The following is a 27,114-nucleotide window of genomic DNA, read 5'->3' as shown; positions in this document are numbered from 1 at the left end:
GAAAAGGCTTCGATCAGGGCTGAATTATGGACATGGGTGGTGTTGGGGGGGGAGATGACTGCACCTCCTCGCTACCCTGCTGCCTTGTAGGTTCAGCATCCTAGTAGTACAGGAGAAAGCCTTAGGGATGATGCTGCATCCTCTGAGCAGGGAGGCAAGGAAGATTGCTCTTTTCCCCGGACTGGGGGCCCCGAGGGCTGCCTGTGGGGCTCCCTCAGCCCCTGTGTGGGGAAGAGGACAACGGGCAGCAGCGATGGCAGCAACGGCGGCGCCTCCCCCGCCGGCCCCGGGGGCTCGCAGTGACGCAGGCTCCCGGCGGGGCCCCCCGCCCGTCTCCTCCGCCCCCGCTCCCCCCTTTAAATAGCGGCGGAGCCGCCGCTCCAAGCCCAGCCGAGGGGAGCGGAGCGGAGGGGAGCGGAGCCATGGGGCCGCTGGCGCTGCTCGGCCTCCTGGGGGCCGCCGCCCTGGCAGGTGAGCGGGGATGAGGCGGGGGGGAGCGCGGGCGCGGCCGGCGCCTGAGGGGAGGGCGGCGGTTGGGGCCGTTGGGCGCCCTCAGGGACCCGCCGTGAGGCGAGGGCGAGGCGGGTCGAGAGCCCCGCCGCCGGTCGGGTGGCTCGTTAATTTTTATGCCAATTTTTCTTTATTTTTTAAAAATGTTTTAAAATATATTTTATTAATTTTTTATTATTTTTATTATTATTTTTATTCCGGCGTTATTCTGGGGAGAATAACGGTGCTTTCTTGGCCATTCCACCCCCGCTCCCCTTCCTCCCTTCTGGGGTGACGCCATCCGTGGCGGTGTGACGTCCATCTTGCGTCACGGCGGGCTGGCCGTGGCTCAGGGGGCACCCCTTGGGCCAGCACCCCTGAGGCAGGGGGCTAGTGAGGTGAAACAGCAAATGTCACGGGTCCCCAAAGAGGAAACTTTCCCCTTTGGGTGTGAGGAAGGCTTGGGTGGTAGCACCGAAGAGGGGAAAGCACGCAGGGTGCTCCCCGTCACGGAGCGTTCACCTGTCCCCATTCCCCTCAGCACCGTCAGGGATCCCCCACAGAGCCCTCGTAGCCACTACTGTGGAGAAATGAACCTTTTCCTTCTCACGCTTTGAGGACACGACTGGTCTCCGTTTGTTTTTTGTTCTCCCCCGGTACACCCAGGCTGTTTCCTTCCACAGACTTTTATTCACGCGGTATCGCTAGGTTTCTCCCGGCTAGGTGCTGTACTGGGAGAGGATTTTAAAGGAGCAGGTCTCCAGCTTTAGCAATTTTGATGTTGGTGTACAGCAGAAGTATTAAAACTAAACTGAGAAATTAAAATTGGAGGCAGTAGGATGAGGCAATCTCTTGGCTTTATAGCCTTCTATGCATAATTCATCATTTGTTGAAAGTCGGCGTAATTTTGCATCAAATAGTTCAGCTGTATGTGTATTGGAAGTCTTAGGGTGGAAAGCCTGTTGGGACTTGTGCAAAAACACGTCCAAGTCACAGCAGACCCTCAAGGGTCTTTATAGTAATAAATAATCTCGGGGGAGAGTGGGAGATGGCAAGAGATCCCAGATCACAGAAGCTTGCCAGACTTAATCCACAGTCCCAGTGGGAACTTCTTACCAAATATTTTTTCATGTTTTATGGCATTAGGGTGGAGAGATACTTCTTTACGTCCCTTTTGGCTGTCTTGCCCAGTCAAATGTCATCCAGGATCAATGAACTAAGGAGTTTGGAGCTGGGAATCAGTGAAATGATAACTTGGGGAACTTTCTGGTGCTCCTTCTTCAAATCAATATGCCAGAGTTTATGATTTTCCCTAGGAAAGGTTTTAGCTGAAATTTGGAGGACCAGGGACACTACACTGGGTCATTGGCATTAATGAAAAATTTTTAACTGGAGGATCTAAACAGGGACCACCAAAAGGTCTGTCCCAGTCTTGGAGATGCAAGCAAAAGCCACATTAATTTGTCCTGTGTTGCTATTTTAAAGTTGTACAAAGTCTTCGTTTCTTATTCTCTGTAGTGAATAAAATGAAATGGGCTGACTTGAACCGCCTGGGCAGATTTGGGTCCCGAGGGAATAGCACACCCAGAGTTGTCTTTTCCTTTGTGGGTCTGTGGTCTGGTTCTTCAGTACGGACAGGGCAAGGTTTTCCTTCTGGGCATATGCCCTGACTATTTCTGCTGTGAAACCCTGCAGTGGTACCGTCTGCTGCATCCCTGCTTGCCCACCAGCTCTGTGGGTGGGTGCTCTGCCGCCGGCCGTGTTGGGGTGATGGCTTTGCCCTGCAGATCACCCTGAGCACATGGAGGGGATGGCAGAGCTGCAGGACACCAAGAGGTGCTGGCCGGCCAGCAGCAGCTGGCAGGAGGCTCTGAGGGAGCTCTTGCCAGCTGGCGCAGGCGTAAGGTGAGGATGCTGGCTCGCCACGGGCTTCCCATCTCAGCTCTGGCACAGCAACCGCCTCAGTGCGTTATTCCAGGCTCTGGGATAGATTGGATACTCAATTTGTTCCTCCGGCAGGCTAAGTTGACATACGTCCAATATTGTCTGTTTCTTCTGACGTTACGATAGCCAGATGCTTCCTCTTTGTCTGTGCATATCAGCTCTCATCATTAACGACCACTAAGCAAGTGCTTGTTAAATCTACGTGTAAATCTGTCTGTCTCTCTCTTGGAGAGACGAGAGCTTTGGAATGAGAGGGCGAAGGCAGTCAGCACAGCCTGGCTTTGTACTCCCACACCACTGATGCAGCACTGGAGAGGCAACCTGAAAGTGGCATCTCGAATAGTGAAAGACTCTCAGAAGGTTGTGTGTTCAGCTTTGCCATGCCAACTGGATGCACCTCGCTGGATGCACGACTGCTCCAAAGGACACAGTCAGGTGTTTGTCCTTGTGCCTGTCCTGATGTCTCATGGGCTGGATGACAGGAGGAGCTGTGTCAGGGAGAGGTAGTACAGCAGGTCATCCCCTCTGCTTGCCATAAGAGCAGCGTTTCTAGCCCTTACGGGATTGGGAGAATGTCTTCTTAGTGTATGACACCTTTTTCTTTTTTGTTTTAGTAGAAGGGGCTTTGCTGCCAGTCTCCTGCCCCCGCACGCGCGTACATCCTTACTCTTCGTGCTCAGTTGCAGGCAGGTTGGACTGCAACGGCGTCAGCACTGCGTAGCGTGGTAGTTATTTGCATAACTAGGTTAGTAAATAAAGTAACCCAAAGCCTGTCGCGTTCAGCACTGATTGCTGCTAATGGTGGGAGAGTGTTGGCTCTGCATAGCACCATCTCCCTCATGCACCACCAGGCGTTCTGGGGAGGCGGCTTGGTAGGCACCTAGTGCTATTTTAGGGGAATCCTTTCTGTGCTGCCCTGCTGCGGGTTCCCTGCTCTGCACTTGTCTACACAGAAGAGAGTAGAGCGCTGGAGGAGCACACTCCTACGTTTGTGTTTGAGGGAGCAAAAATAGAAGGCAGTGGGAATATCAAGAGAGTTATTAGTGTTCAGATACTACACATGGAGCCAGTGCTCAAGGAGATGTCTGCTTCCTCTGCGGATGGAAAAGAAGAGAGGTTTTGTTGCTTTCCGTAGTCTAAGGTTATGCACTCCACTGCTTTGCAGGAAACTTCCAAGGGACAGTGTCAGTTTTCCTGATGCTGTAAGGCAAATTGGCTTCCATGGTCTCCATAATCTTTGTGTTCATTTGCTACAGAAGATCCCACGCTGTATTGTAGAGAAGGTGACCTTTGAATTTAAGACTATCCTGACCTCTGTAGGAACTTCAGAACTGCCCACAAACTCTACATTTATGCATGGTGACTCTGTTCAGAGTAGTAAGGCTGTGAAGCAGTGGTACAATAACCCTTGCTTTGATGTGTTCCTGTGTGACTGGCAGACTTCACTTCTGCAAATTTTGGGGTGGGTGAGAGTTGAGGAGGTGTATTAATGCTCAGCAGCTGAGTTCATTAACCAGCTGGGGACACAATGCAGCAGTGATGCAAAAATTAAGCATCATGAAGGTTTCATGTGCAGCAGCTTCTTTCCAAAAGCAAAGACCTTGAACCAGCAGTAGAGCTGGTGCGATGAGGTATCCTCACAATAGAGAGAAGTTGTACCACTTTCTTCTAGAATTGTTTTTTCCACTGCGATTTGACTTTTTGCTCATTTCTTGGGCTGATATTAGACCTCTTTGAGAATGGAAAATCCCTATCCCTTCTGGCTCTGTCCTCCCTCCAGCAGCTCCCTCCTCTCCAGGTGGGACAGGATTTCTCTGTGGGGTCAGGACAGTAGTTGGTTTTCACATTTGAAGTGGTCTCCTGCTGGGGAGGTGGTCATGGGGCACTTGAGCCTCTTGTGGAAGGTGAAAGAGTTCTCGGAGTGAAAACAGACCTTGTTTGTTTCTTCTTCTTTCACTGCCAAACAGGTACATCTACATGTACCTACAAGACCCAGATTGCTGTCAAGTTCCATTCTTAGAATTTGAGTGTTGCTTTCTGTTCTTTTTTTGGTGTGTATTATTTTTGTGCTGGAAATGTCAACATGTCTCTTGAGCTGGGTTGAAGCTTTTCAGTGCTTTTCCATTCTGAGGAGGAAAAGATATAATGCAAAATGCACCTGGTTTTCTTATCCTACCAACCCCAAACTCAAGCAGCCTCATCAGACAAATTTGACTGAGGTCTTGTCAGTGATGTTTATGGGGCTGCTAGGATTAATGAGTCTGCAATAATTTATTTTTCTTCCAGGTGTCAGCGCAGTTCCAGTGGAAAAAGACCATATGGAGGAAATGGTGAGTAGCTATACGTCAAAGCAAATCTCAGACAATATCAGTCACATGCTCTCCAGTGTTCTGGCTCCTGTTGTGTTTTTAAACTCCCAAGATAACACTTTTTTATTTTCCTAAGGGTAAACTCCTAAGAGATCATCAGTGATGTGGAACACAGAGTCCCCGTAGCTGTCAGAAGACAACTACATGCACATCAGTGCATTTGATGAAAATGGAAGCTGGCTTCTTGTGTCAGAAACTCTGAGTTTTGCAGCTGCCTGAAAAATGATCTGAAATACTACACGATAGTACATATAATCAGACTGTAGAAAGTGAGGAGGCAAATTTGAGGAAAATTGAACTAGTGGGGAATATCTGCAGTTGCTAGATATGTGATTTTTTTTTTTTTTCCAGTGCAGTACTTCTACTTGTGTAGGTGAGCTCTTTTGGTGAGCGGTTAGGATTAGAGGTGGTCGTACCACTTCCCTAAAATGACGTCCTCTGCTTCTGGTTGAACGCCAAATACTAAAAGAAGCAGTGGTTTAAAGCACATACACGTGAAAGAATACTTGAAATTCCTGGAGTAAGCTCCTGAAGTACTTTGTGGAGCAAGTCACTTACTTATAGAGGCATTTTTTGGTTTATTCACAGACCAAGCAATACCTTTGCTTGATCCTCGGTTGGGCAGGTGGTACAGGATGTTCCTCATATTTTGGGTGTATTGTGGTGGTGGTTATTTTTTTTGGGTTGCCACATGTTGTTTGATTCTCCTTTGTACTGAATAGGATGTTTAATATTTAAAAACATACGAAAGGAGCCCGTTACCTGTGCAAACAAAAGAGGAGAACAAAATGAGTCAATGACTGTTCTCTTACTGCTATGGGAGTGAGGAGCTGAGCACCTCTTACCCAAATGCACAGTTCTGCTAGAGCTGGGGGTTGCCCAGAACCCGTAACTGCTAGCCATGAACTCTAAACCTAAAGTGGCTTACTCATTGACTGGGCCAGAAGCAGGATTTCCATTTTCACCATGAGATTTTTTTTTTCCAATTTTGTTTCTTCTAGGTAACACGGTGCATAGTGGAAGTTCTGTCCAACGCTCTCTCTAAGCTAAATGCACCACCAATCAATCCTGAATGTAAAGAAATCCTCAAAAAGAGTAAGTACAACCTTATTGTGAAAGCCATTTGGTAGATACAACTCTTAATTTTATAAACATATATTCCCATTTTCAGGATAGATTTGTTATTTTCCCTCCCTGAGTCTTAAAGCGGATCCTGCAACGGCCATTGAGTGATTCATTTTTATTTCTAAGACTAGCCTGGAGTGACATGAACGAGTTAGAAATATTCTCAAAAAGTACAGGTTTCAGCATTAGGCCCTTTTGTTGGTAACTTTGAGAAAATCAACTTTCAGATGGATTCTCTTTTGGGTTGGAGCTCGTAAACTGTTACTTCAGCCCATGTCAGTCTAGTACCTCCTAGTTTCAGTGTCAAAACTCCTATTTTCTTCAGTGTAGTCTGTCTGGTTCAAAGAGCAAGCAGTCTTACCTTAAAACTGCCAGCAATTCAGGGATTTTTGGCTAACGCATGTGGCTCTCCGCTTCAGCCACCTGCAGAGTCTGAGAGATGCAGACAAGCTCCCATCTAACCTGGGAGGTCAACAAACACGGCCAGGTTTGGAGCAGGTGCTGAATGCCTCCCAGCATGTCCAAACAGGCTTCAGCTCACCTCCTCTTACATCAGCAAGGCTCCTGCATCCAGTGGCAGCAGAATCTGTGCCCAGCTCAGGAGAGGGTCTCTTACTCAGGCTGTAAGCAGCCCAGAAACAAGTTTGTTGTGCTGATTCCAGAGGTCTGGAAACGCGTGCTGAAAACTCCCTCTGGGAGTCCTCATTTCTGATGAGCTCATGCCTACAGCTGCCTTGACGTTGAGGTACAAGGCTGTTTGCATGCTTGATTTCAGTCTGTAGTGAAGTGCGGTTAAGTCTGACATGGTGCCAAATGGCAAAATGCACATATTTCTTTTCTGCCCGGTATATATTTATTTGATTACAGAACAATAAAAAGGCTCTTCAGCTTACCTGCCAGCAAGAAGCAATAATGAAACCCATCTGTCTGCTGCTTGTTTATAGAGGAAATAACGTGTGGCCCTTACGCAGTCATCAGAAGGAGGTGGTTTTCAAGCTTTAGGAATACATCTGTTGGCATCTAAGCCCAAAATTCCTAGTTGATGCTAAATGCCATCGGGCATCAAGCTTTGTTCATGATGGTGTTAGTTTCAGATCAACCTGTCTATTTGTCATCATCTGGTAAACAAAAATCCACTTGCTGGCTGGAGAGAGTAAGAATCATATTTTAGCCATTAGGCAGCTCTTCTCCAAGAATATCAGATAACAAGAAGCTTTTCAGAAAGAGCAAGCTATTTTTAAATCTGTGAAGCTGTTTGAAAAATTCTAGGATTTGTGACCTATTTCTGCTGTTAGTCAGGCACAAGTGAAGCAGAAATACCTTCACAGAAATGTACCGTTACCGATGTGGTCAGTCAGCCTTTCATTTAGGATTTTGAAAATAGTGGAAGCTACATGATTTGATTAAATGTAACTATTGCAAAGTAACAGGTTTCTTTCATTTTTGTGCAATCAACTTAGAAAGTTTTATATTTGCTAAAAGCATAATTTTACAATTCTCCTCAAATATTCCTGAGTAGCTTGAAATAGATGGCTGTCCTTTCTGTCAGTGAACTTGTATTGTGGCTAAGGGCAGACATTCAAAAAACTTAACACAATTCCAGATCCCATTGAGTTTTAATGGGAATAAAAGTTAATTTAATCAGTGCTAAAAATGCTATCACGACTAAACAAAAAAAGCCAAAGAGGAAAGATGATTCTGGACACTTTAATGGAATTTAGAAAATACCTAATTAAATGATACTTAATGCTTTTCCAGGCAATCATACAAAATTAATGAAAATAACGAATTCGGAAAGCAGAAGTGAAAAAATTAGTTGTGTCTGTATCAGTTCTGGAAGCCAGTTATATATTTAAGATGACATCACATCAATGGAGAGTGAGATTAATTCATTAGGCTGCTTTTGTGTTTGTAGGTGGTAAAATTGACAGAGAGAGAAGTGAAGACAAACAACTTGAAGCAAGGCATTTGAAAGACCCAGAAGAGATGGAAAAACATCTTGCTGGGAGTGTGGAGAAGGAACAAAGTCAGGTAGAAGATGACTCTAGAAAGCACATGAAAGGAAGTGATGAAGGGAAAATCCTTCCTGAGGAAGGTAAGAGCAAGGAAGAGGAGGAGGGACACCACATACCTGTTAATGAAGAAAGACTTCATACAGAAGAAAAGAAACACTATCAGGAAATCAGAAGAGAGGAGGAGAACAGCTACCACAGTGAAGAAGAAAGCAAAGAGAGCAAGCATCATGACGGAGAGGTAGACCGTGCTGTTGTCAACAAGAAGGCCAACTCTGCAGGCATGGGCACAGAGGAGTTCCCCGAGGGGAATGACCAGCGCCCCATGGGCCACTTGCATTCAGAGGAGGGAATGCAGAGCCCTTACAAAAGAATTCACGAAGGTGAAGAGGGAGAGGCAGAGGAAGAAAGAAGTGAAAAATATCACCATGAGTCTAAGGTACGTGATTTCTCCCGTCAGCAAGAGCGTGAAGAATCCGATGAGAGTGAAGAAGCAGAGGAGGAAAAGCAACCTTACAAACCAAAACATTCCCACGGGAAGCACGGAATGGATGACTCCTCCGAAGAGAAGAGAGGCCACGGTGGTGAGAAAGAGGAACTAGCTGAGGAATCGAATGCAGAGGAGGCCCCTCTCTGGGACAAAAGGAACCACCATCAGAAACACCACCGTGAAGAATCTGAGCAGCAGCATGAGGAGAAGAGTGGTTACCGTGGGAGGCACGGGTCTGAAGAGGTAGAGGAGAAGAGGCATGCAGGCCAGGGAAGCGCAGAGTACAGAGAGAGGTGGCAGCAGAGTGAAGAGAGCAGCGAAGAAGAAAGTAAGAGGCGTCACCACGGCGAAGAAAGCGAGGAGAAATGGCGCGAGGAGAAGAGGCACCATGACGGATCGCATGAGGCAAGGAGACACCATTCTGAGGGCAGGACGTATCGTGGAGGCGACAGTGAGGAAGAGCCAGACAGGTATCACAGCGGTGGCAGCAAGGAGAGGCAGCATCGTGCTGGAGGAAGGTACCACTTGTGGGACAACGAAGATGAAGAGCTCCAGAAGGCGTACGCTCAGGAGCGCAGAGGGCAGGCCAGAACACACTACAGCACTGAGGACAGCGGAGAGCAGCAGCGCTACCCTGGCAACAGTGAGGAGGAGGAAGAGGAGGAGGAAGTAGAAAAGAGGCATTACAGCAGTGATCAGCTGGAAAATGAAGAGGAAAATATGGAGGAAGGAAGATACAGCGAGGGGGAAGAGTACAGAAGCCGTCTCCCTGCAGAGAACAAGAGAACCGCAGCATCCTACAGCTCCTTATACCCACTGCTGTGGTGGAAGAGCCAGCACTTTGAGAAAAGGAACAGCGCAGGAGAGCGGCTGCTGGAGAGCAAAGAGGAGAGCAGGCCTGCCCTGAACAAGAAGAACCTTTTCCCTGATTACACTGACTATGACTGGTGGGACAAAAGGCAGGTTCTAAGCTCTCTGAACCACGGACGCTCCGAGCAGAGGAACCTTGGCAAAATGAACAGATACGATACGAAAAGGCAATACAACAAGATGGATCAACTTGCACAGCTCCTGAACTACAGGAAGAAATCAGCTGAGTTCCCAGAGTTGTACAGCTCTGGCGAAGACATGAAAAAACGTCACACAGTCAGGAATGACAAAGGAGCTCTGAGCCAGAGGCCTCTGACAGAAGAGGAGGTATGTGTACAGGTGTTCCTCTGAAGAGCCAGGGGAAATAAATTTTATGTGCACATTTCTGAATCTATTCCTGAGACAGCTGGTAAACTGTGACTGAAAAAGAAACAAACAAACAAAAAAAAACAACAAACAAAAAACCCGACAATTAAATCATGTTAAAAGACAGATCTACAATGATTTAAAAATTTTGCTGTCTTTGAATGAATTTAGTGGAGCCTACCCCAGGGCATGGTTTATAAACTGAAGAGGAGGTGCATCCTGCTGCAGGACAGGGAGATGGAGGAAATTCTTCCTCTCTGGGCTTTACCTCTCCCTCTAGGGTGTTACAGATTAATAAACCAAAGATGCTCATTCCAGCGGGAGCAGAGAGGTAATAATTAGCAAGCACCAGCTGGTCTGATGGGTTGTTAAATCATGCAGGTGGAAAGTAAGTTGTGCATTGGAAGAGATTCAGCTACCCAGTAACTCGATGCCCTAATTTTAGAGCAGAACCAGGCTAGCACTCACATGCTTGATTCTTGCATGCAGTTCCTCTGTACGAGGAGCCTTTTCTTGTTGGACCCCCTGTTCTGCTTCAGTGTTCAAGAAAACTGAGTCTGCACCCATCAGCTAGGTGATTGTCTTATATCTTACTGTTTCTGCTGCACAAAGCTAAGCTGGACCGGGAGCGGTGGAGGTTTGATTGGAATTTATCTAGAGGTGTAACAGCATTCGTGAGTTAGCATAATAAACAAGCATTGACCGCGTAACTTTTTCCCTTAGCATCTGGCAGCCTGGAAGAGTTCCTTTGACTGCACGCTGCGCTTGCTGTGCGTCATGAGCCAGAAGTGCTGTGAGCAAAAGGTTGTGGTCTCCTAAGGGACCTTCACCTGGGCAGAAATGAATTCATGCTGCTAGGAGCAGCAACTGTGAGACAGCAGGAAGTCACTACGAGCTAATGCTGTTCTATAGCTAAAAAGATCAAGCTGTCCAGCTCTCAGAATGAGTATTTTGATCCTTTCTCTAATGCTAATTCTGATAAAAGCAGGATGTTGCACAAATCTCTGAAGTATGCGTTTCACTGCTGTTCACTTCCCCACCCCAGAAGCTGCCCAGGGACCAAAAAGTAGCAGATGTCCCTGAATTAATTGAAGTGTAAAATGCCCTTTATGTTTTCACAGGAAAAAGAACTGGAAAACCTGGCCGCTATGGATTTGGAGATGCAGAAAATAGCGGAGACGTTGAATGACAACAGAAGAGGCTGAAGATGATCTGCTTTGGTGTTTCAAAGCTAGGTGTAGCTTCACTCACAATACCTGTATTTTGTGGTAAATTCACGGCCACTGGATTGTTGTTTGCCCTAAAAACAGGAAATACTATTTACTGTCCACTATAGTGTAGTGATTTATACAGCTGAAAATGTCTTTAATTTGCTATTATGCTATTGAAATCTGAATAGCATGAATTTTAATATTATAACCTTTCATGCGAGGCAGATATTTTTAATATGCTTGTGAAAATAATTGTGTTAGTGTTCTTCAGAAATATATGTCTGAGTTTGAAATAATAAAAAACATTGATCTTGGAGCAAACTTCCTCCTTGCTTATTTGAATGATTGGGTTATTTCAAAGTAAGCTGTATCAGATGAGTGGTTTGTGCACAATATGTTGACTCGTTCACCATTATTTTTTTTAAAGTTGCAAGGAGCCTGTCTATGCCTTTTACCTGCCACTTAGGAGGAGCATAAAAGGTAAGAAAGATATTAATGGTTAATTTGCTTTAGTAGCTCAGAAATGTGCTGTGAATTACTTAGTTCTGGAAATTAATCATTAAAGAAGCAGGGAGGTTGCAACACCAAATAGCTGATTGTTAATTTGGAAAGTACATGGTGCTCTGGAATCCTTGCATTATGTAGTCAACTGTTTTTTGCCATTCATTCAGACTAAGTAGTTCCATAAATTTAATCACCCAGTAAACGTGCTTTGCTGCCATTCTTTTTGTCTAGTACAGACAAGCAGGTAGTGGTGACAGTGTTGCCGAGCCTCTGTGCTACATTAGAGCAGTGCTAATTTTGCAAAAAGGAAGTTTCTCAGCAGCTAGTGAGCTGAGGGCAGGATGGGTTCTGTGTAATAAACAGTACGATGCCTTATGGAGAATAATAAGCGGCCTGTGGAAGGAACCAGTTGGTAATCTTGTGACATTATGAAGCAGTAAAAAGAAACAATCCCATAATTAGTTTCAATTACTCCAAATATCTGGGGTTCAATTTAATTCAACTTCTCCAAATGTGGTTTTTTTTTTTTTTTTTTTTTTTTTTTTTTTTTTTTTTTCTGCAGTCTTTCTGCTGTGACAGTGTCTTTGTATCAGCTGCTTGTGTAGCACCAACACAGGAGGTGCTATACCAAGAATTCAGCTGAGCCACATTATCGGTAAATGTGCGGCATCTCTCATCCCAGCTTAACACATTTAATCCACCTGTTCATTAAAACACAAATATACTCTCAATTTAACTGTAAGGCAGTATGAAGTGAAAATATTCAGTGAGATGCTGATCCATGAGCTGTCAGAGCATGTATAATGCCTAGGGATTTTGGTGAGAGCACTCCAGTGTTTCATTGTGTTTGGTTGAAGTATACAAAGACCAAACCCTGGCTCACAGAAGTGGACAGAATTTTGACTTCAGTAGGACTGTGATTTCATTGGGCTTTTCTAGCAACAGTAAGGAAGGTTAGAACGTGCCCCAGCTGCAGGAATACTTGCTTGTTTTCAAAGTCCGAGATTCGCTTGAAAAATTTATAATACCATACAATAATTATTCCAACATGGTAGGTTTTTTTTGAGGTGGTGCAAGAGAAGGCATGTCTGGGAGTATCTGAATAACCAGAAGCAAATAGCTTTAGTTGTAGCATGGAAAGCTTTCTAAAATTGTTCAAGTATGTAATCCTAACAACGATTATTTTTTTTAAAGGCTCATCTTATGGAAATACGCATTCATGAATCAGCAATGTTTTGCTTAAAAACCTATGCCCTGAAAGAGGCTGTGTTAAGCCCAGGTATTGTTCAATGGATTCCAAGAGCTTTGTGCCAGCCCTTTTAGCCGTCGTCTTTCTCTGTTCTGCTCCCGTTCCTCTGTGGGGCTGACACCACAAGCACCGAGAGCCAAGTAGCTCTTCTGGCTGCTTGCGCCTGTTCCGTTTTTAGCTCCACATTTGCATTGCCTCCTCAGGACTCTTTGATGAGTGACACTAGATCATTTTTTTTAAGCAGGACTCCAATACCATTTACATTAATTTGCATTTTTGAAAGGAATACTGTACGCTGTTGGCTTTGAAGCTCAATGGTACAGCTTTAAACAAGTAGTGGTATATAAGGTGCGTAATTTTGTTCCAAATCAAATGAAGCCGAACTAAGTGGTTTTGGCTTCTGAAAATAATGTCTTCTGGCTCCTGGCGCATGGACCCTTTGGAAATCTGAATTGAATCTGGTGAATCTGGTTGTGTAGTTCTAGTAAAGCACAGCGATGGAAAGCTTGGTAGCTACTTCTTTTCATTTGCTTACATTTTCAGTAAATTCATTAGGAGAAAGCAGTTGTATGTTTTGTTCTGTGAGTAAAGATGGAGATAAAAACAGCTCCCAAATCTTGCACAGCAATACCTTTACCAAACCAGGTTCTTGCCCTGCCAAACATCCTTAGTGTGTTACAGAAGCTTTGGCTTGAGAATTTCAGTTGTGATTTTATTACTATTATTATTTTTTTGAGGCCAGACACTGTCAACTATTAGAGGAAGGCTGAGGGTCCTCTGAGGTGTAAACAACACCTGGATCTCCTTTATCATCATCACTGTGCAGAGTTCAAGCTTTGGTGAGTACTTCAGGAGCCAGAAATGCAGGCAGGTAAACAGAATACCCTCATTTCCAGAGACTACAGCTGCATTTTTCTTGTGGAAGTGGCCCATTTTTAAGCTGTAGGCAAGTTTGTGGTGGTTTTTGTGTATTTAAAAAACAACAACCACCTAGTTGAGCTAAGGGGAATGTAACCACAGCTGAGTACATGCACCACAGCAGCAACACACCGTGCCACCTCACTGATGGCTGTTTGTACAGCAAATAAGCCTAAGAATAACAGAGGTCAGCCTTGGCAGACTGTCCAAACTCCATTCTCTACCTTGCTGAGTGGATGGCTGCTGGAGAACTCTGTGGTTTGCCTTCAGGAAGCCCTCTTTAGTTTAATAGCCACTGCCTCGATCTATTCTTTATCTACACATCAGCCACAATCCTTACCTGTTCTTTATCTACACAGCGTTGACTAACCTTAAAGTGTAGTGGTTTGTTATTTTCTATACCTCTGGAGATGAAAGCTTTTCAATGTTCTGCCTCAAGTCTCTAGCAACTACGATGTTCCTGAGCTGTGCTGTGTGGAGACTTATCTATAGGTATGCAAGCTTTACCTTCCTTCCTGTACATTGTCTTTTCTCTTAGAAATGTTCTTCATTACATTCTTTATTTTCAATAGTTTTTAGGATGGCATTGTAACTTACTGGGACTTATTAGATCAAGATTTGCTCTTCCCCATGGCATATATGGGACCATGTTTAATCAGTTTGAAGCTTTAGTAATTTGAAATGTTTTACATGAGTTGCTTGACACTTCCTTTCTTAGTATTTTTCATTACTGCAAGCATTATGACATTTAAAAAACGTGGGACAGCATTCAATATTTAAAGAGTGCTGCTGTTAACATCAAATGCAGTCAGCTGGGCTTTGATCTAAAGTATTGTAACACCTGAAAAAAAATACTGTTTGCTTTTCAAAACTTTTTTTATTATACAAATAAAACATCCAACAGAACTTTCCTCAGCTTATTATTTTTATCACGTTATACATGATAACAAGTATTTAAAACATACGTTGGTTGCTTAACCTTTTTACTGTCTAAGTATTATGGTTCTATAAATATGACATCTGAGTACCGACCAGCTCCATGGAAGTGGCAGAAAAGTACCTAGGTCTGCCTTACAGGTAAGAGAACTGTACCAAAAGATGGTTTGATTTTTTTTTAGTATTTACCTCCTGGTTTATGCTGATTTCATAATTTTGTTGCCTTTGACTGGCTTTCAGGCTTCTAGGCACTGCTCTACGCTAGGTTGTCTCAGAATTTCTCCACATAATGGCTGTTTTGCATTGAAAGTCCGTTTACCTTCAGTATGCACATGCAGACACAAAGTAATGGAAAACTGCTCCCACACCTTTCCACTAATCTATTAATTCTTGAAAGAAGTTGAGAAATTCAGCATTTTTTAAAAAACTCCACTAGGAAAAGCCATGCATGAGATTTCTATTCCTTATGCATGATTTACAATATTTAAATTGTAGTGAAAGGTAAGAGGGGCAAAACACAGGTTTCAGATCTATTTCTGCACATCAGTGCCCTAAAAGAGCATTATTCTTATTAATATGCAGAATATCATAGCTTCATGAAGTCTAAGCACTTCAACTCAAAGCTCCAGATTTTGATCGAGGAATAAGGTTCAAGACAGGAAGCCCAGTCCTGCTGGCTCCCACCTAGGGGTTTAACAGAATGCAACCTGCAAGGGTATTCTTCTCCTAAAGCCTCCACCTGATTTCCTAAAGGAGGGAAAATTAAGAAAAAGAAATCTCATTAGGAAATACATCCTGTAGTTTAATTAAAATGTCAAATGCAAAGTTAAAAAAATAAAAAAGCTACACATCATGGAAGAACAGAATGGTAAAATAAATATACATAGAGCAGTTTTCAAAACTGTCGTATCTTAAAAACATAACTCCTCTCAGGAAAATGACAGACAATACTAACAGAGACACTGTTTAAATATTTGGTATTTAATTTATGAACATACACTTTCTCCCATATTTATTTCAGGACACATGGAGTCATGCTGTAAAGTTCTGGTATTCTCTTTCTATTTTTCCTTTGGAAAGAAAAACGTATGATTTTTGCCATTTATTCCACTTTCTTAGATTACTGAACATTGCAGGTTTCAGTATCCAAAGAACGAGGAGATCACTATGTAGAACATTTACCCTGGTGCTGTTCTGGGAAAATGGAAGCTAAATTATTTAGGGCTGATTCGGACAAAATGTTTTTAATCACATCCACTTTTGGCTACAAACAAAAAGAGTGCTTTCACCGATGCTTTGTCCTATCTCCATGTCAACTTCTCATCCTGATCAGCAGAAGGTCTTTTCGAAGTTAGAGTGCTTTTGGTGTGGTGTTGGACACAGGTTTGCTTCCGTGGGTTTTTCTTTTCATTCTGATCATGTAAACTGGTAAAGAGAGAGGCGATTCTCCCTACTGCACAATTCTGCTTTTTGCTGACAGATGTATGACAGGTACTGTTCCTATGCTGTCAAGAGCACAGAAAGTGTATTTGTTATTTTACTAACCATGTATCTCCTGAGATCTAAAAAACAAATCAATTCTTCAAATGTTAACACTGAAGGTCTTGAACTTTGCATCTTTTAGATGATGGCTCTTCCATCTTCAGTGCTTCTAAATTACTGGAATCAGATTTGCCCTTATCCAGCACAACAGTTATACCAGACAGAAGGTACCCTCCACCTCCGCTCATTGTCAGTTTTGGATGGCTTCGATCTGGTAAGACCTTTAAGACAGAACAAAACAAAACCAAAAATAAACATCTGTGAAGCGTCATGCTTATATGTGCACATCAAATTGTGTAATTTAAGCTTACAGTATTAGATGAAGGGTTTTTTCCCAGCCTCTGTAACACACAGACATCTGAAAAGTGCGTTTGTTTGGAAGGGCAAAGTATCTGGATATCAGAAGCCAGTTACAGAAACACCTAGGAATACAGGCTACTGTATTGCTGACTACTTTGTCATAGTGTTTCCAGGAGAATTACAAATTCAAGGCGTGAGGCACCTGAAAGTCTCATTCATGTGTTCAGATCTCACGTACTTTGCAAGATACCACAAGTGGTCTAACATACCAGCATTCGCTAATAAAGTAATTTCCAGTTCCGCCACTACAATCTTTATGTTCCTACTTTGAAGGGAACTCCACATTATAAACATCTCGATCAAAGTTTGTTGAATTGACAAGGGAGTTGTTCCTAGACCTGAAACTTCTGGTTACTCCAGTTCCAGGAACTGTGTTGTGTGAAGCCACTGACTTTGAAAGCCATCACTATTCCTACACTACAGAAATCTTTTAAGCTATCAAACCAGCTGGAAATTAATAAGCAGTTGTCATATTTTGCTACATCTCTTGTATACTACAATAGATTTACACATTAAAATTCTCCGCAGCATTTTCTCACTACTCTCAGGTAAACAAATGCATGAGCTTGTACATAATTTCAGTCAATCCAAAAAAACATTTTCATTAGGTTGTTTTGCTTCCCTGAATTCATGCAGTTTTGACAGCCACTTACTGTAATCCTTACCTGGTAGTTTCGTAGCCAGGTTTCAGACAATTTTAGGTTAATAACACCGCCTCTTTCTCTCAGTTTTGTGTAACACTCTAATAAGGGCTTAAGAAAAGAGATGATAGGTTATACAGCAAAATAGTCTCAGACTTAAAGTAATAACAGCTAGAGTAACGTACTGGATTTACCTCTTTATACTGGCAGTAGACAACAAAAGGCCTTGAAGGAGCAACAAACTCCAATAAAGAAAGTAATAAAGGAGTGGGATGAAACTTGCTGGCTACAATTAAGCTGTAAGAGAAATTTCACGCACATTAGTCTTCTGCTTCGAAAACTATTCATCAAGTGACATTTTCTCCTACTTAGCTCTGAGCATCAATTACAGCTCAAATGTTGCTAATCAGCATGTTTTCATGGCTCTAACTACTCCCCAAATATAAAAACAAATCATGATTTCCTGCTTGCATAATTAAGAGAATTAAAAAGCTTGTTTTCTAAAATGTCATATTAAATACACTGCAGAAGCACTCAGTTGAGCTGTTTTGAACTTCACAATAATTCTTATAACCCCCAAAACTTGAATGCTCCTTTTTCTACTGAGACCACTGTCAAAACAGAAGTTAAGTTTTGTGATTGCGAGTTGTTCCTTAGAAAGTAACCTCAGTCATGTTTCTTTAACCTGGGTCATCTTATTAAAATGTGTTTTTTATGATGTTATTATTCAAAGAGAAAATGATTCCTTAATGGGCATGACTAAAGACTGTTTAAAAAGAATTTGTCCTTGCCAACTTAAAGCCTTTGTATTTTATTCTTTATCGTAGTTTTAATATCATAGCCTAACTTGTATTTATAGGTGCTTGAGATTTCGTACAGATACCCAGAATTTTAATGAAAAAAATCACTGCAAAACCAGAAAGGTTCAGGTGGTCAGGAAATCGTTAGGATTCAAGTAGTTAGTGATTTGTAATTGTGCAGAAAGAATAGCTTAATGAAACTGGAGTGTGTGTTTATATACATATAAGACCTGTCAATCAACAGCTGCTCTCAGCATTGAATACACTGTCAAACTTGCCTAGGAAAAGTTGATGTTCAATTTTTTTAAACACGAAGTGAGACAATTATGTTTACACTTGTTTACATTTTGACTTTCTGCTGGGGAGAGCTTCTGCAGGCTGCAGGTTTCCCTCAAATCCAAATTTCAAAAAAATTGTGCTCAGTAATCATCCGAGAGAACCATAAAGAAAAAAGACTCCAAACCATATTCCAGAAGGGTTAGAGTACTGCGCTGACACCGAAAGGAACTCTGCCAGACAAGAGGCAGGTAAGTGAGAGATGAGGGAGAATGTGAAAAAATCAAATTATGGTCTCATATGGCAGCACATATTGCTGTCAGCAGGTAGTCTGGCCAGTCTCAAAATTAATATAATGAGTGAGAGATGGGGGGAAGGAGGAGGTGGAGAAAGGACAGGGAAGGGTACAGAGAAGGTGTGTGGTCTAATTCTGAACACATGGAGTGTCTGTAAACCAATTTCCACTTTCATAGTATCAGAAAAACGTAACGGTCCATCACTGCCTACTCCTTTAAAATTAAACTGAAATAACACCCATAATGAATGCCTTCCTTTTTCCCTTTCAAAGACCTACAACAGACTTCATCTGTCATCAGTGGAGTTGAACAAATAGTCTAGTACAAGGACAGCAGAGAAGAAATATAAATTTTATCAAGTGTATCTTCCGCCTTGAGTAGTAAATATTATTGAAGTCAGGGCCTCAAGAAACAATCCTAAAGCTGGTGTTCATCTTCACCTGACTACCATTCTCTTTACTCTGACAATGTATTAATCTTTCTCCCTACCTATGATTTTAAACAGCTTTTACCTATCCTTTCCCCCTTTCTTGCAACACAAAACAGAATCCTGGCTTCCTGGCCTGCTTTTACTCACCTGCCACCCAAGCGGTGAATTTGAAGCACTTCTTTATTCTGTGCCAATTTCTCCTGCCTTCACAGCACGTACCCTGTGGCTGCTGACCTAAACAAATGGTGGCCTATAAATGGCAGATGACTAAAGAAAGGTGCTCCTGACTGAGCCATCTGGGACACTGCCTGCAGGCATCCGTAAGCTTCTCTTTTCCCCCCCTCATGCTGAAGACTTCCTAGAGGAAGCACTCACTTCAAGTATGTATTTTGTTACAGTGTTCATTCTTTACAAAGGACAAAGAAGAAATATGCCAGTGATTGAAAACAAATGAGCAAGAGACAAAAGACTCATTAGGTGTCCTTGAACTCAAAATCAACAGCTGAATATACTATTCTACACTGCAGGAAGAATCAGGTAGCATCAAATATTAATTTTTGCCTTGTCAGTCCGCACAGAGATTAATTATTATGGTAAGTGCAGGGTAGAGTGGTAAAAACACAACAGAACACTGCCACCATGCAGGCAGTTTAATGGTCATGTGCAGGCATCATCAGGGTGCTGCTGCTGGCCACCTGACACGCAGTACTTCTTGCAAATGTCCTTTACAATTGTATTTCTTTAGAGAACACAGAGTGACCTGTCTCTGCACCTCCACAGAAAACCTTAATTCTACCATCTACCCATACTAGATGACACAATAAAATACATAGAGCACTAGTTAAAACTTTTCATAATAAAAACAAAAAATACATATGCAAGCATTTACACACAACAAGTAAATGTGTATTAAAATGTACCCAAGCACAACACCGAATTGAGTTTTGAGGAAAACTCAAATCCATTAAAAGACAGAAAAAAATCTCAACCAGTAAGACCTAAACAAGACCCAAGCCACATCTCGGTTGACTGCTAGCTACTAAATACTAAGAAAAAAATAGGGTATTTTTAAAACTAAGCTTTTATTCATTTCAAAGGCAATTATTTTCTGTAGATGTTTTCAACCAGAACACCTTTCCAACTACAAACACTTACCCATCCGCATTCTTCTCTCTCAAGAGAGCAGCAGCTTCTATTAGCTTTTTCCTTCTCTCCCACTGTTTTCTTTGTTTTTCCCGAACCTTTGAACAATGAAACAAATATTTTGCACTTTAAAACGGTACTCGCTACATCATGGGCTGAATTTTCATTTTGTGCAGCTTAGCTCAACGTAAGGCAACTTTCAAAAGTCCATTTTAACACCTCAGTAAGCTAATGTTTCAGCATGTCTGAAATCAGACAAATTATATGAACATTGTAAAACTCAAATAGCCATAGTAAACATTCTTACATTTTCTTTATTATCTTTTTCTTTGTTATCTTTAAATTCTACATCTTCAGCGTTAATGTCCATTGTTTCTTGCTCTTCTGTCTGGTTGATCTCCATAGCTGTGGCAGTAATAGATTCCTCTTCTGTTTCCTGTATAGAAGCCTGCTTCTCATCAATCAATCCATTGCTTTCTTCTTCCACTAGTGCATTATCTTCAAATTCTGAAGGTAGCATCTCTGTAGAAAATGTCCCAGAGAGAAGACTGTCCACTTTGCTGAGAGGAAATTCATGAAGATTATTGAAAAAATGTTTTGGAAATCCAAAACAACTGGTGGCAGCTCTAACAGGTCCCCCTCCTGGATACATCTGAATAATGGATCCATAGCCTATGAAAGCCAAAGGATCAAAAACATCATTACTAGAGAGTCAGAACTTCTGGGATCAATGACCATACATTTAAAAACAGGTAAGCAAATTGTCTTATCTTGATCTAACCATCAAATTTATACACATCTCAAGGTGGAAATGTTTATTGGAAGGACAACAGTTACTGCAAATTTAAAGGACATGGTAACTCAAAGACTACGCGTGTATTAAACATATTCAGAATCTGCACAGAATATGTGAGTAGTGACAAATCATTAGAGAAACTGATTTAGTTTAGAATTAAAAAGACAAGTTTTCTGTAGTATTTCTTTCTTATAACTATTGAGTGGTTTTGTTAAAAAGTAAAAGCTAATTTAAACAGTAAACATTGCAACAAGAACTTTTCAGTAGTTGTAATGTAATTACAACTTAGTTAATTTACTTCAGAAATTAATCCTATGCACAAAATTTCCTGAAATGAAAACAATTTATAGTATAACTGCCTGCGTGCTTTTCAGCCAACAGACATCTGGGTGCACAACACTACATCACACTTCCTACCTTTCCAGGCTTCTGGAATATAATTGTCACCTCTGTCTAGTATCTTTGAATGATTTAAGATGAAACTAGTTAACTGAGTTTGAGAAATAAATGCAAGTCAAACTTCTCCTACAAGAAAATGTCATATATTGCTTTTAAAATACACGTTATGCTGGTGCTAAATGTCTAGCACAGTGAGCTAGATGAGTGACAACACTTGCAGTACTGTGGGCTGTCTGGATTCCAGTGTTACCACTCCCCTGTTCTGCCATTCTTTCCTCTCTTCCCAAGTCCTTGAGAACAGTCTGCATACAAGCTCCTTGTAGCCTTTTCTGAACATCTTTATGCTAACCCAAGACAGACACTAAAATAGATCTACATACAGCAGACTACAAATTTCATATTTTTAAAAATAGTAAATGCACCTGAAATACGCAAAACACAACTCCCTCCAATGGAAATAAAATTAGGTGTTTGAATGCTGGAGACAGTCCAAGCAGATTTTGAAAACTGAGAAATGATTATATAGTAGTGCCTTTTAAAAGTATCAAGATCAAATGTATTTCTTAAGTTTCACATAAGCCCTCATTTTGTATGTTGCTAAAGCTGCTGTATGACTCACCTCCCATTCTCTCCATCACAGCGCCCAGCACAAGGCCCGCACATGTTTCCATTACAATCATTTTGTTGCCAGCACGGATGTTTCCTAAAGTCAGCATCTGGGCTAGTGTGTCGTAACGCAAATGGCTAGAAAACAACAAAAAAAAAAAGCTTTAAGAAATAGCAACTCAGTTCTCTTAGAGTTAGAAAAACAGTCTTAATAGAGTTACAGCGCTGGTGGATAAGTGAAGAGCAGCAGATGTCATCTACTTGCACTTGTGTAAAGCATTTGGCACAGGCTGCCTGGAGAAGCTGGGGTGCCCCATCCTTGGAGGCGTTCAAGGCCAGGCTGGATGAGGCTTTGGGTAGCCTGGCTTTGTGGGAGCTGTCCCTGCCCAGGGCAGGGCAGTATGATTTTTAAGGTCCCTTCCAACCCAACTCCATGAGTCTATGATCTTCAACTATTCTGCAGCAGTACACACTGCCTGCAATCCCAGATCAAAACCTACACGTACTGTAGAACACCTACACTGAAGAGCCTCAGTGATGGCCAAGGAACTTACAGCTATTCCTAACAGATAAATGAAGTCAAATGCAGGAGGTTGGGGAAAGAAGAAAAAAGGTTTGAGAAGTCTTGGAAAAAATGCTCTTTATTTTAGTCTGAACATTTTAGGTCAACTTTTCCTACTTAAAAAGCCATAATTCTGTCCATCTTAATGTCTGGAACAAGTTACGTAATTCAGGTAGGTAAAAAATAAATGCAAGTAGATCTTCACCCGCTCTCCTCTAATGCTATCCATGTGTTTTTAAATTCTAGAGGCTTCTGAATGAAGAAGATTTGATTCTTAAACATGTTAAATATTAAAATCCCTGTTTTGGATAGGATGCTTGTTTTTTTGTCTGCTAAGCCAGAAAACAGAGACAATATGCCACTGACCAACAGGAGATAAGAGCCCTCTGAAAACGTAAAGTGCCACCAAAGTGGCTAATTACTCAACAGAGGTAATAAGCAAAATGGTGGTGGAAGGGAAATGGAAGAAACTAACACTGCATGCAACGGTTTTCTTCACTGCAGGAGAATATTGATTAATTTTCTCTATCACATTATTTTTCATTAATTTATAGTGTTTTCATTAACTGTTTTTTCCATTAATAAAAATAGGTGTTATTAAGTGGTATTATATGTTAATAATAATTAATTAAGTGGTATTATATACTCTGGTATAATACAAATGTTTTTAAAAATATTAAAATATTCTCATCACTTGAGAAGAGAAACAAAATGAAAACTTACTTAATTTTTCCAGGTTCCCTTGCGTAATACATTGTTGAAAGAATGCGAGTGGATGGTTTTACGATTGTAATAACTGCCTCGTATCTGTAAGAAACACGCAGTAATAGTCTTACTTTGAGTCAACAAATTAAAGTACTAAATATTTTCCAGATTTTAAAATTCACTTACTTTTTTCTCTTCTTCTTTATGTATTTATCTTGAGCAAATTCTGTTTTGTCTCGGAATGTTGTACTGTTCTCTATTAACTGCTGAACAATTTCCTTAGGAAAGACAGTTTATATTTACTACGGCTGGTATGTATTTCTTATTCATTTCACATATAGTATTGCTTTAAACAAACACAGAAAATATTTTATTGCAGTGTAGGCATGTGTATCATTAAGTTCTACTGACATTAACGGCAGGGTACAATTCTTCTAATCAACACAGAAAGGGAGGCACTGCCCTGACTACATGCAGGAATCGAACCACACAGAACACTTAGAGACAGAAGTGTAACTGCATGATGCTAGTGTAAAAGTGGCAAAAATGAAAACGCTGATTCTGAAAACAGGGCATACTGGGGGAAGGACTCTGCTGAGTGCCAGAACTAACTCTGGAGAGAGGGCAGCCTTGTATGGCCAGAAATGAAGCTCTGGCTTCCAGTTTTCCCAAAATTCTTGTCTTATTTTCCCAATCTCCTTGTTCTAATCTCCTCCCTTTGCCAATATAATTCCTGTTCCTCACGCTTTCAGGTTCCAGCTGGAGTGAGCATTAAGACCTCCAAGAGAATAAAGTAAGATAAAATCTATCATTCTTTTGTCCACATGCCTGCGATACAAGAACAAAAGCTGCACGTGGACGTTGCACCTCCCATTGCACCTTAAAAACTTGCTCCAAATAGATTGGTGCCAGTACTTCTCACTTGCTCTTTTTCAAGCCATCAGCTCTTAAAGTCCTTCAGGCATTTAGGATGTATTATTAATGGTGTGGATCAGCACGTCATTCCTTCTTTGCCTTATTCTTGGAAGAGTTAAATGCAGTGTCTACTTATTTCCAGTAAAATGTAGTGAGGAAACTGGAGAATATTTCTGTAGGGCAAGCACAAGAAGCCAAAGGGAAGACGTGGCACTCTGCAATACCCCAGGAATAACTACCAGTTGATGCCTGCAGCCTCACACTGTACACCTGTCCCTCAGGACCTGGGAAGAATTTGGGAATGTGACGGGCAATGAAACCCCACTAACACTGAGGCTGCTTCAATTCAAATCACCTTGCAACTCAGCCTGCATCACAAACACATGCCATTCACAAACACGAATTCAAACGTGACCAGACATTCACAGTGCTAATATCACATGAAATGAATGTTCAGCTCCAGTTAATTACCAAAGCAGGCTATTTTAATAACCTTAATTAACAGTATGGCAGACGAATGGCACGGACATGCTGAGGACAAAGAGAAGAGTGATCTTTTGCCACAGATAATGAGAACTGACAGAAAATGTCCAAGCTATCAGACCGATTAGTACATTCTTATCAAAGAGAGATTGCCAAGAGCAGCACAACCACATAAACAGAGGAAATACCATTCTAGACTCCCCGGACCCATCCATTATTAAGCAGGCAAAAGCAGAACAGCTGCTTCGAACAGCAGCAGCACGCAGCAAGATGCAAAGAGATGAACTTGATGTAAGCATGAGCAATTTCTTATCTTTACTAAGAAGGGTAAACCAAAGATGAGAGAGAATTTCGACTGATAACGTGTGCAGAACAGCACTTACTGCAGGGGTTTCTTAACATGTTACAAGGCCTCACTTCTTGCCAGTTAAGAGTGGGGTAAAAACCAATGCCTTTTCTACCGGGACTGCTCTCTTGGGAATATTCTTAGCTTTTAAGGTGCAGATAAAAGACACACATCACTGGTAGGTAGCACCTAGAAGCACACTGTTAGCGTGCTTGTTACGCAGTGTTATTAGTTAAGGGTTCCACGATCCTTCACTACACCTTTAGCAGTTTCATTATTGTGAAATTTGAACACGTCTGCAATACAGAAATAACATTTTGAATCTTATGAAGAAACCAAATTAAAAGGTGATTACGTATATTAGGTTTCCTTAATGATTAATACTCCTTTTATGTCTGTTATGACTTCTGATACAGCACGAAGTCATTCTTGCCTCTCTATCGACAAAGTTGCCAACCTTACATGAAGTTTTCTCTGAAAACAGCCCTTGCGTTTTTGTAAAAACAGATCTTTAGGGAAAACATGACTTGAGCAGAAGAACAAAGAAAAAGCACTGAAGTTTCTGCACCATTAAAAGAATAGCCTGTTCCGTAAACTAAAATATAACCATCAAGGTAGCACAGAAATGACACCAAAACCTTATTTTTACCTGTCCTTTAATACCCTTGTCCTTCAAAGCCTTTATGTCATCATGAGTCAGTTTTTGAGACTTTCCATCGTCAACTATGTTACGATTATCTGTACCTGCTTCTTTTGTGTCTAAAGGAAAAGGATATAGATTTGTAAAATCTAGCTCTAAATACTTTTAAGTCGGAGAAACAAATGATTTTAGTTTCAAAGAAAGCAGACTCAGCATTAATCCCACATGCTTTGTGGTCTTGCAATGTATCGTGTAAGCAATCCATTAAATGTAATATGTAAAATACACCTCAGCATATTTATATATAGATATTCACCCAAATCACGGTTCCAGTTTTCTCCCATATTAAAAAGTTGATTTGTTACAGGACTAGTGGAACAGCGGATCACGGCAAACCCATGCACTTGTGACACAGAATATAAGTAAGATATGTTAACAAACGATTAACAGAAAGCTTTTCCATCATCTTTGGTCTTATCGGAGAAAACATAATTAGTGCTCGTTCTTCCAAGATCAACCAAGGCTCCGTAATACCTGTGGTAGTTTCTTCCACCTCTTGCCTTGGCTGCAGGTTTCCTCCACTCGTTACTTCAAACGTAGTCCCGTAAACGTGTCCGATGGCATTGTCCAGGTAGAACCACTGCTTCTCGAAAATAATTTTCCTGAAACGAGAAAAGAGTTGATAGCATTAAAAGCAGCATTTTGACCACGTCCAAGAGACCGCGTGACAGGACCTTAAAACCCACAACAGAATAAGGAACTTCACACGTGCTGCTTTTACCTGGGTGCTTGAGGAAACCAGGACAAGCACAAGAAGATCAATGCCAAGTGCTGCTAACTATAAAATTACGTTACACTGATAATGGATGGAAAGGGAACAGAGAACTTAAACCAAGCATATTTTTCATAATTATATGTTTTCAGTTCAAGAGACACCTGAAAATGACCGGTAAAGCCTAAGCGTATAGAACATAATTTACACAGCGTGCTTTTGACGCGATGAAGCCTCAACGTGGCAAGGAATAAAATTAAAACATATAAAATCCACGGTTATACACATATAACCCTATAAACACATAAAGCTGGGTTATACACGTTAGGAAAAAAAGGGTTTTATCAGCGATATTTACTGAAATCACTTTTATTTCTCTCCTGACGGGAATTTAAGCCTCGCCCAGCCCCCCTCAGGCCCCTCACCTCCTCCGCAGCACGGCCACCGCCTTGAAGACGTCCCCGCGCTTCAGCACGGCGCACTCCCCCTCACAGATGCGCGGCCCGGGCCCCGCCGCCATCACCGCCTCCGCCTCCTCCTCCTCCTCCTCCTCCCGCCCGCTGCCCGCACCGGAAGCGCCCCTCCGAGCCGCCTTCCGCCGCGCCAGAGCGCATGCGCGCCGCCGCTTGCCCTCACGGCTCCATGGCAACGCGGCGCCGAGGGGGCGGGGCCGCCGCGCGCTCCTCGGGGATTGGCGGCGCGGCCGGAAGTGGCGGTTGGGCGCCAAAGCGGGCGGGCTCCTGAGGGGAGCTGAGGCGGCGGGGGGTTGCTCCGTGAGGGCTGAGGGGGGGCGGCCTCGGGAGAGACCCCCCGGGGCTTAAAGGGACCCCTCGGAGCCTCCTGGGGCTTGGAGGGGAACCCTAAGACTTGAAAAGGGGACCCCGGGCTGGGATGGGGGTGCCAAGTCCTGCAAGTGGGA

General features: G+C 42.3%; 2 protein-coding genes across 3 annotated transcripts; one reads left to right on the top strand and one right to left on the bottom strand.

Moving 5' to 3' along the window:
• The first annotated feature begins 357 nt into the window (after positions 1-357).
• On the top strand, positions 358-11,192 carry CHGB (chromogranin B). The gene is made up of 5 exons (XM_084516133.1): positions 358-471; positions 4,720-4,763; positions 5,804-5,897; positions 7,843-9,626; positions 10,787-11,192. Exons 1-5 carry the CDS (start codon positions 423-425, stop codon positions 10,868-10,870), a joined length of 2,055 nt encoding a protein of 684 aa, XP_084372259.1. The 5' UTR covers positions 358-422; the 3' UTR covers positions 10,871-11,192.
• A 3,212-nt stretch (positions 11,193-14,404) lies between these two features.
• TRMT6 (tRNA methyltransferase 6 non-catalytic subunit) lies at positions 14,405-26,739 on the bottom strand. Of its 2 annotated transcripts, XM_084516135.1 has the most exons (12): positions 26,621-26,739; positions 25,958-26,085; positions 25,433-25,542; positions 23,226-23,317; positions 23,058-23,141; positions 21,786-21,910; positions 20,279-20,643; positions 19,984-20,069; positions 17,221-17,323; positions 17,051-17,137; positions 16,029-16,246; positions 14,405-15,230 (listed from the first exon to the last, which is right to left on the bottom strand). In XM_084516135.1, exons 1-11 carry the CDS (start codon positions 26,713-26,715, stop codon positions 16,073-16,075), a joined length of 1,449 nt encoding a protein of 482 aa, XP_084372261.1. In that variant the 5' UTR covers positions 26,716-26,739; the 3' UTR covers positions 14,405-15,230; positions 16,029-16,072. The 2 variants fall into 2 exon arrangements, with proteins under 2 accessions (XP_084372261.1, XP_084372260.1); XM_084516134.1 differs by having other exon boundaries at positions 14,405-16,246.
• Between the last annotated feature and the right edge of the window lie 375 nt (positions 26,740-27,114).

Source organism: Aythya ferina (assembly GCF_964211825.1).
Source record: "Aythya ferina genome assembly, chromosome: 3".
Taxonomy (NCBI): Eukaryota; Metazoa; Chordata; class Aves; order Anseriformes; family Anatidae; genus Aythya; species Aythya ferina.
Note: the sequence above shows the minus strand (reverse complement) of the source record. Positions and strands in the feature narration are given on the sequence as shown.

What these genes read in the sequence shown, in the direction of transcription:
- CHGB (XM_084516133.1), top strand. Translation starts at nt 423, where the DNA reads ATGGGGCCGCTGGCGCTGCTCGGCCTCCTGGGGGCCGCCGCCCTGGCA. An exon ending in GGGGGCCGCCGCCCTGGCAG is followed by an intron (nt 472 to 4,719) that starts GTGAGCGGGGAT and finishes TTTTTCTTCCAG; the next exon opens with GTGTCAGCGCAGTTCCAGTG. An exon ending in TAAAGAAATCCTCAAAAAGA is followed by an intron (nt 5,898 to 7,842) that starts GTAAGTACAACC and finishes TTGTGTTTGTAG; the next exon opens with GTGGTAAAATTGACAGAGAG.
- TRMT6 (XM_084516134.1), bottom strand. Translation starts at nt 26,715, where the DNA reads ATGGCGGCGGGGCCCGGGCCGCGCATCTGTGAGGGGGAGTGCGCCGTG. An exon ending in GGTGGAAGAAACTACCACAG is followed by an intron (nt 25,543 to 25,957) that starts GTATTACGGAGC and finishes CTTTTCCTTTAG; the next exon opens with ACACAAAAGAAGCAGGTACA. An exon ending in TCTACTGCCAGTATAAAGAG is followed by an intron (nt 17,138 to 17,220) that starts GTAAATCCAGTA and finishes TCTTTTCTTAAG; the next exon opens with CCCTTATTAGAGTGTTACAC.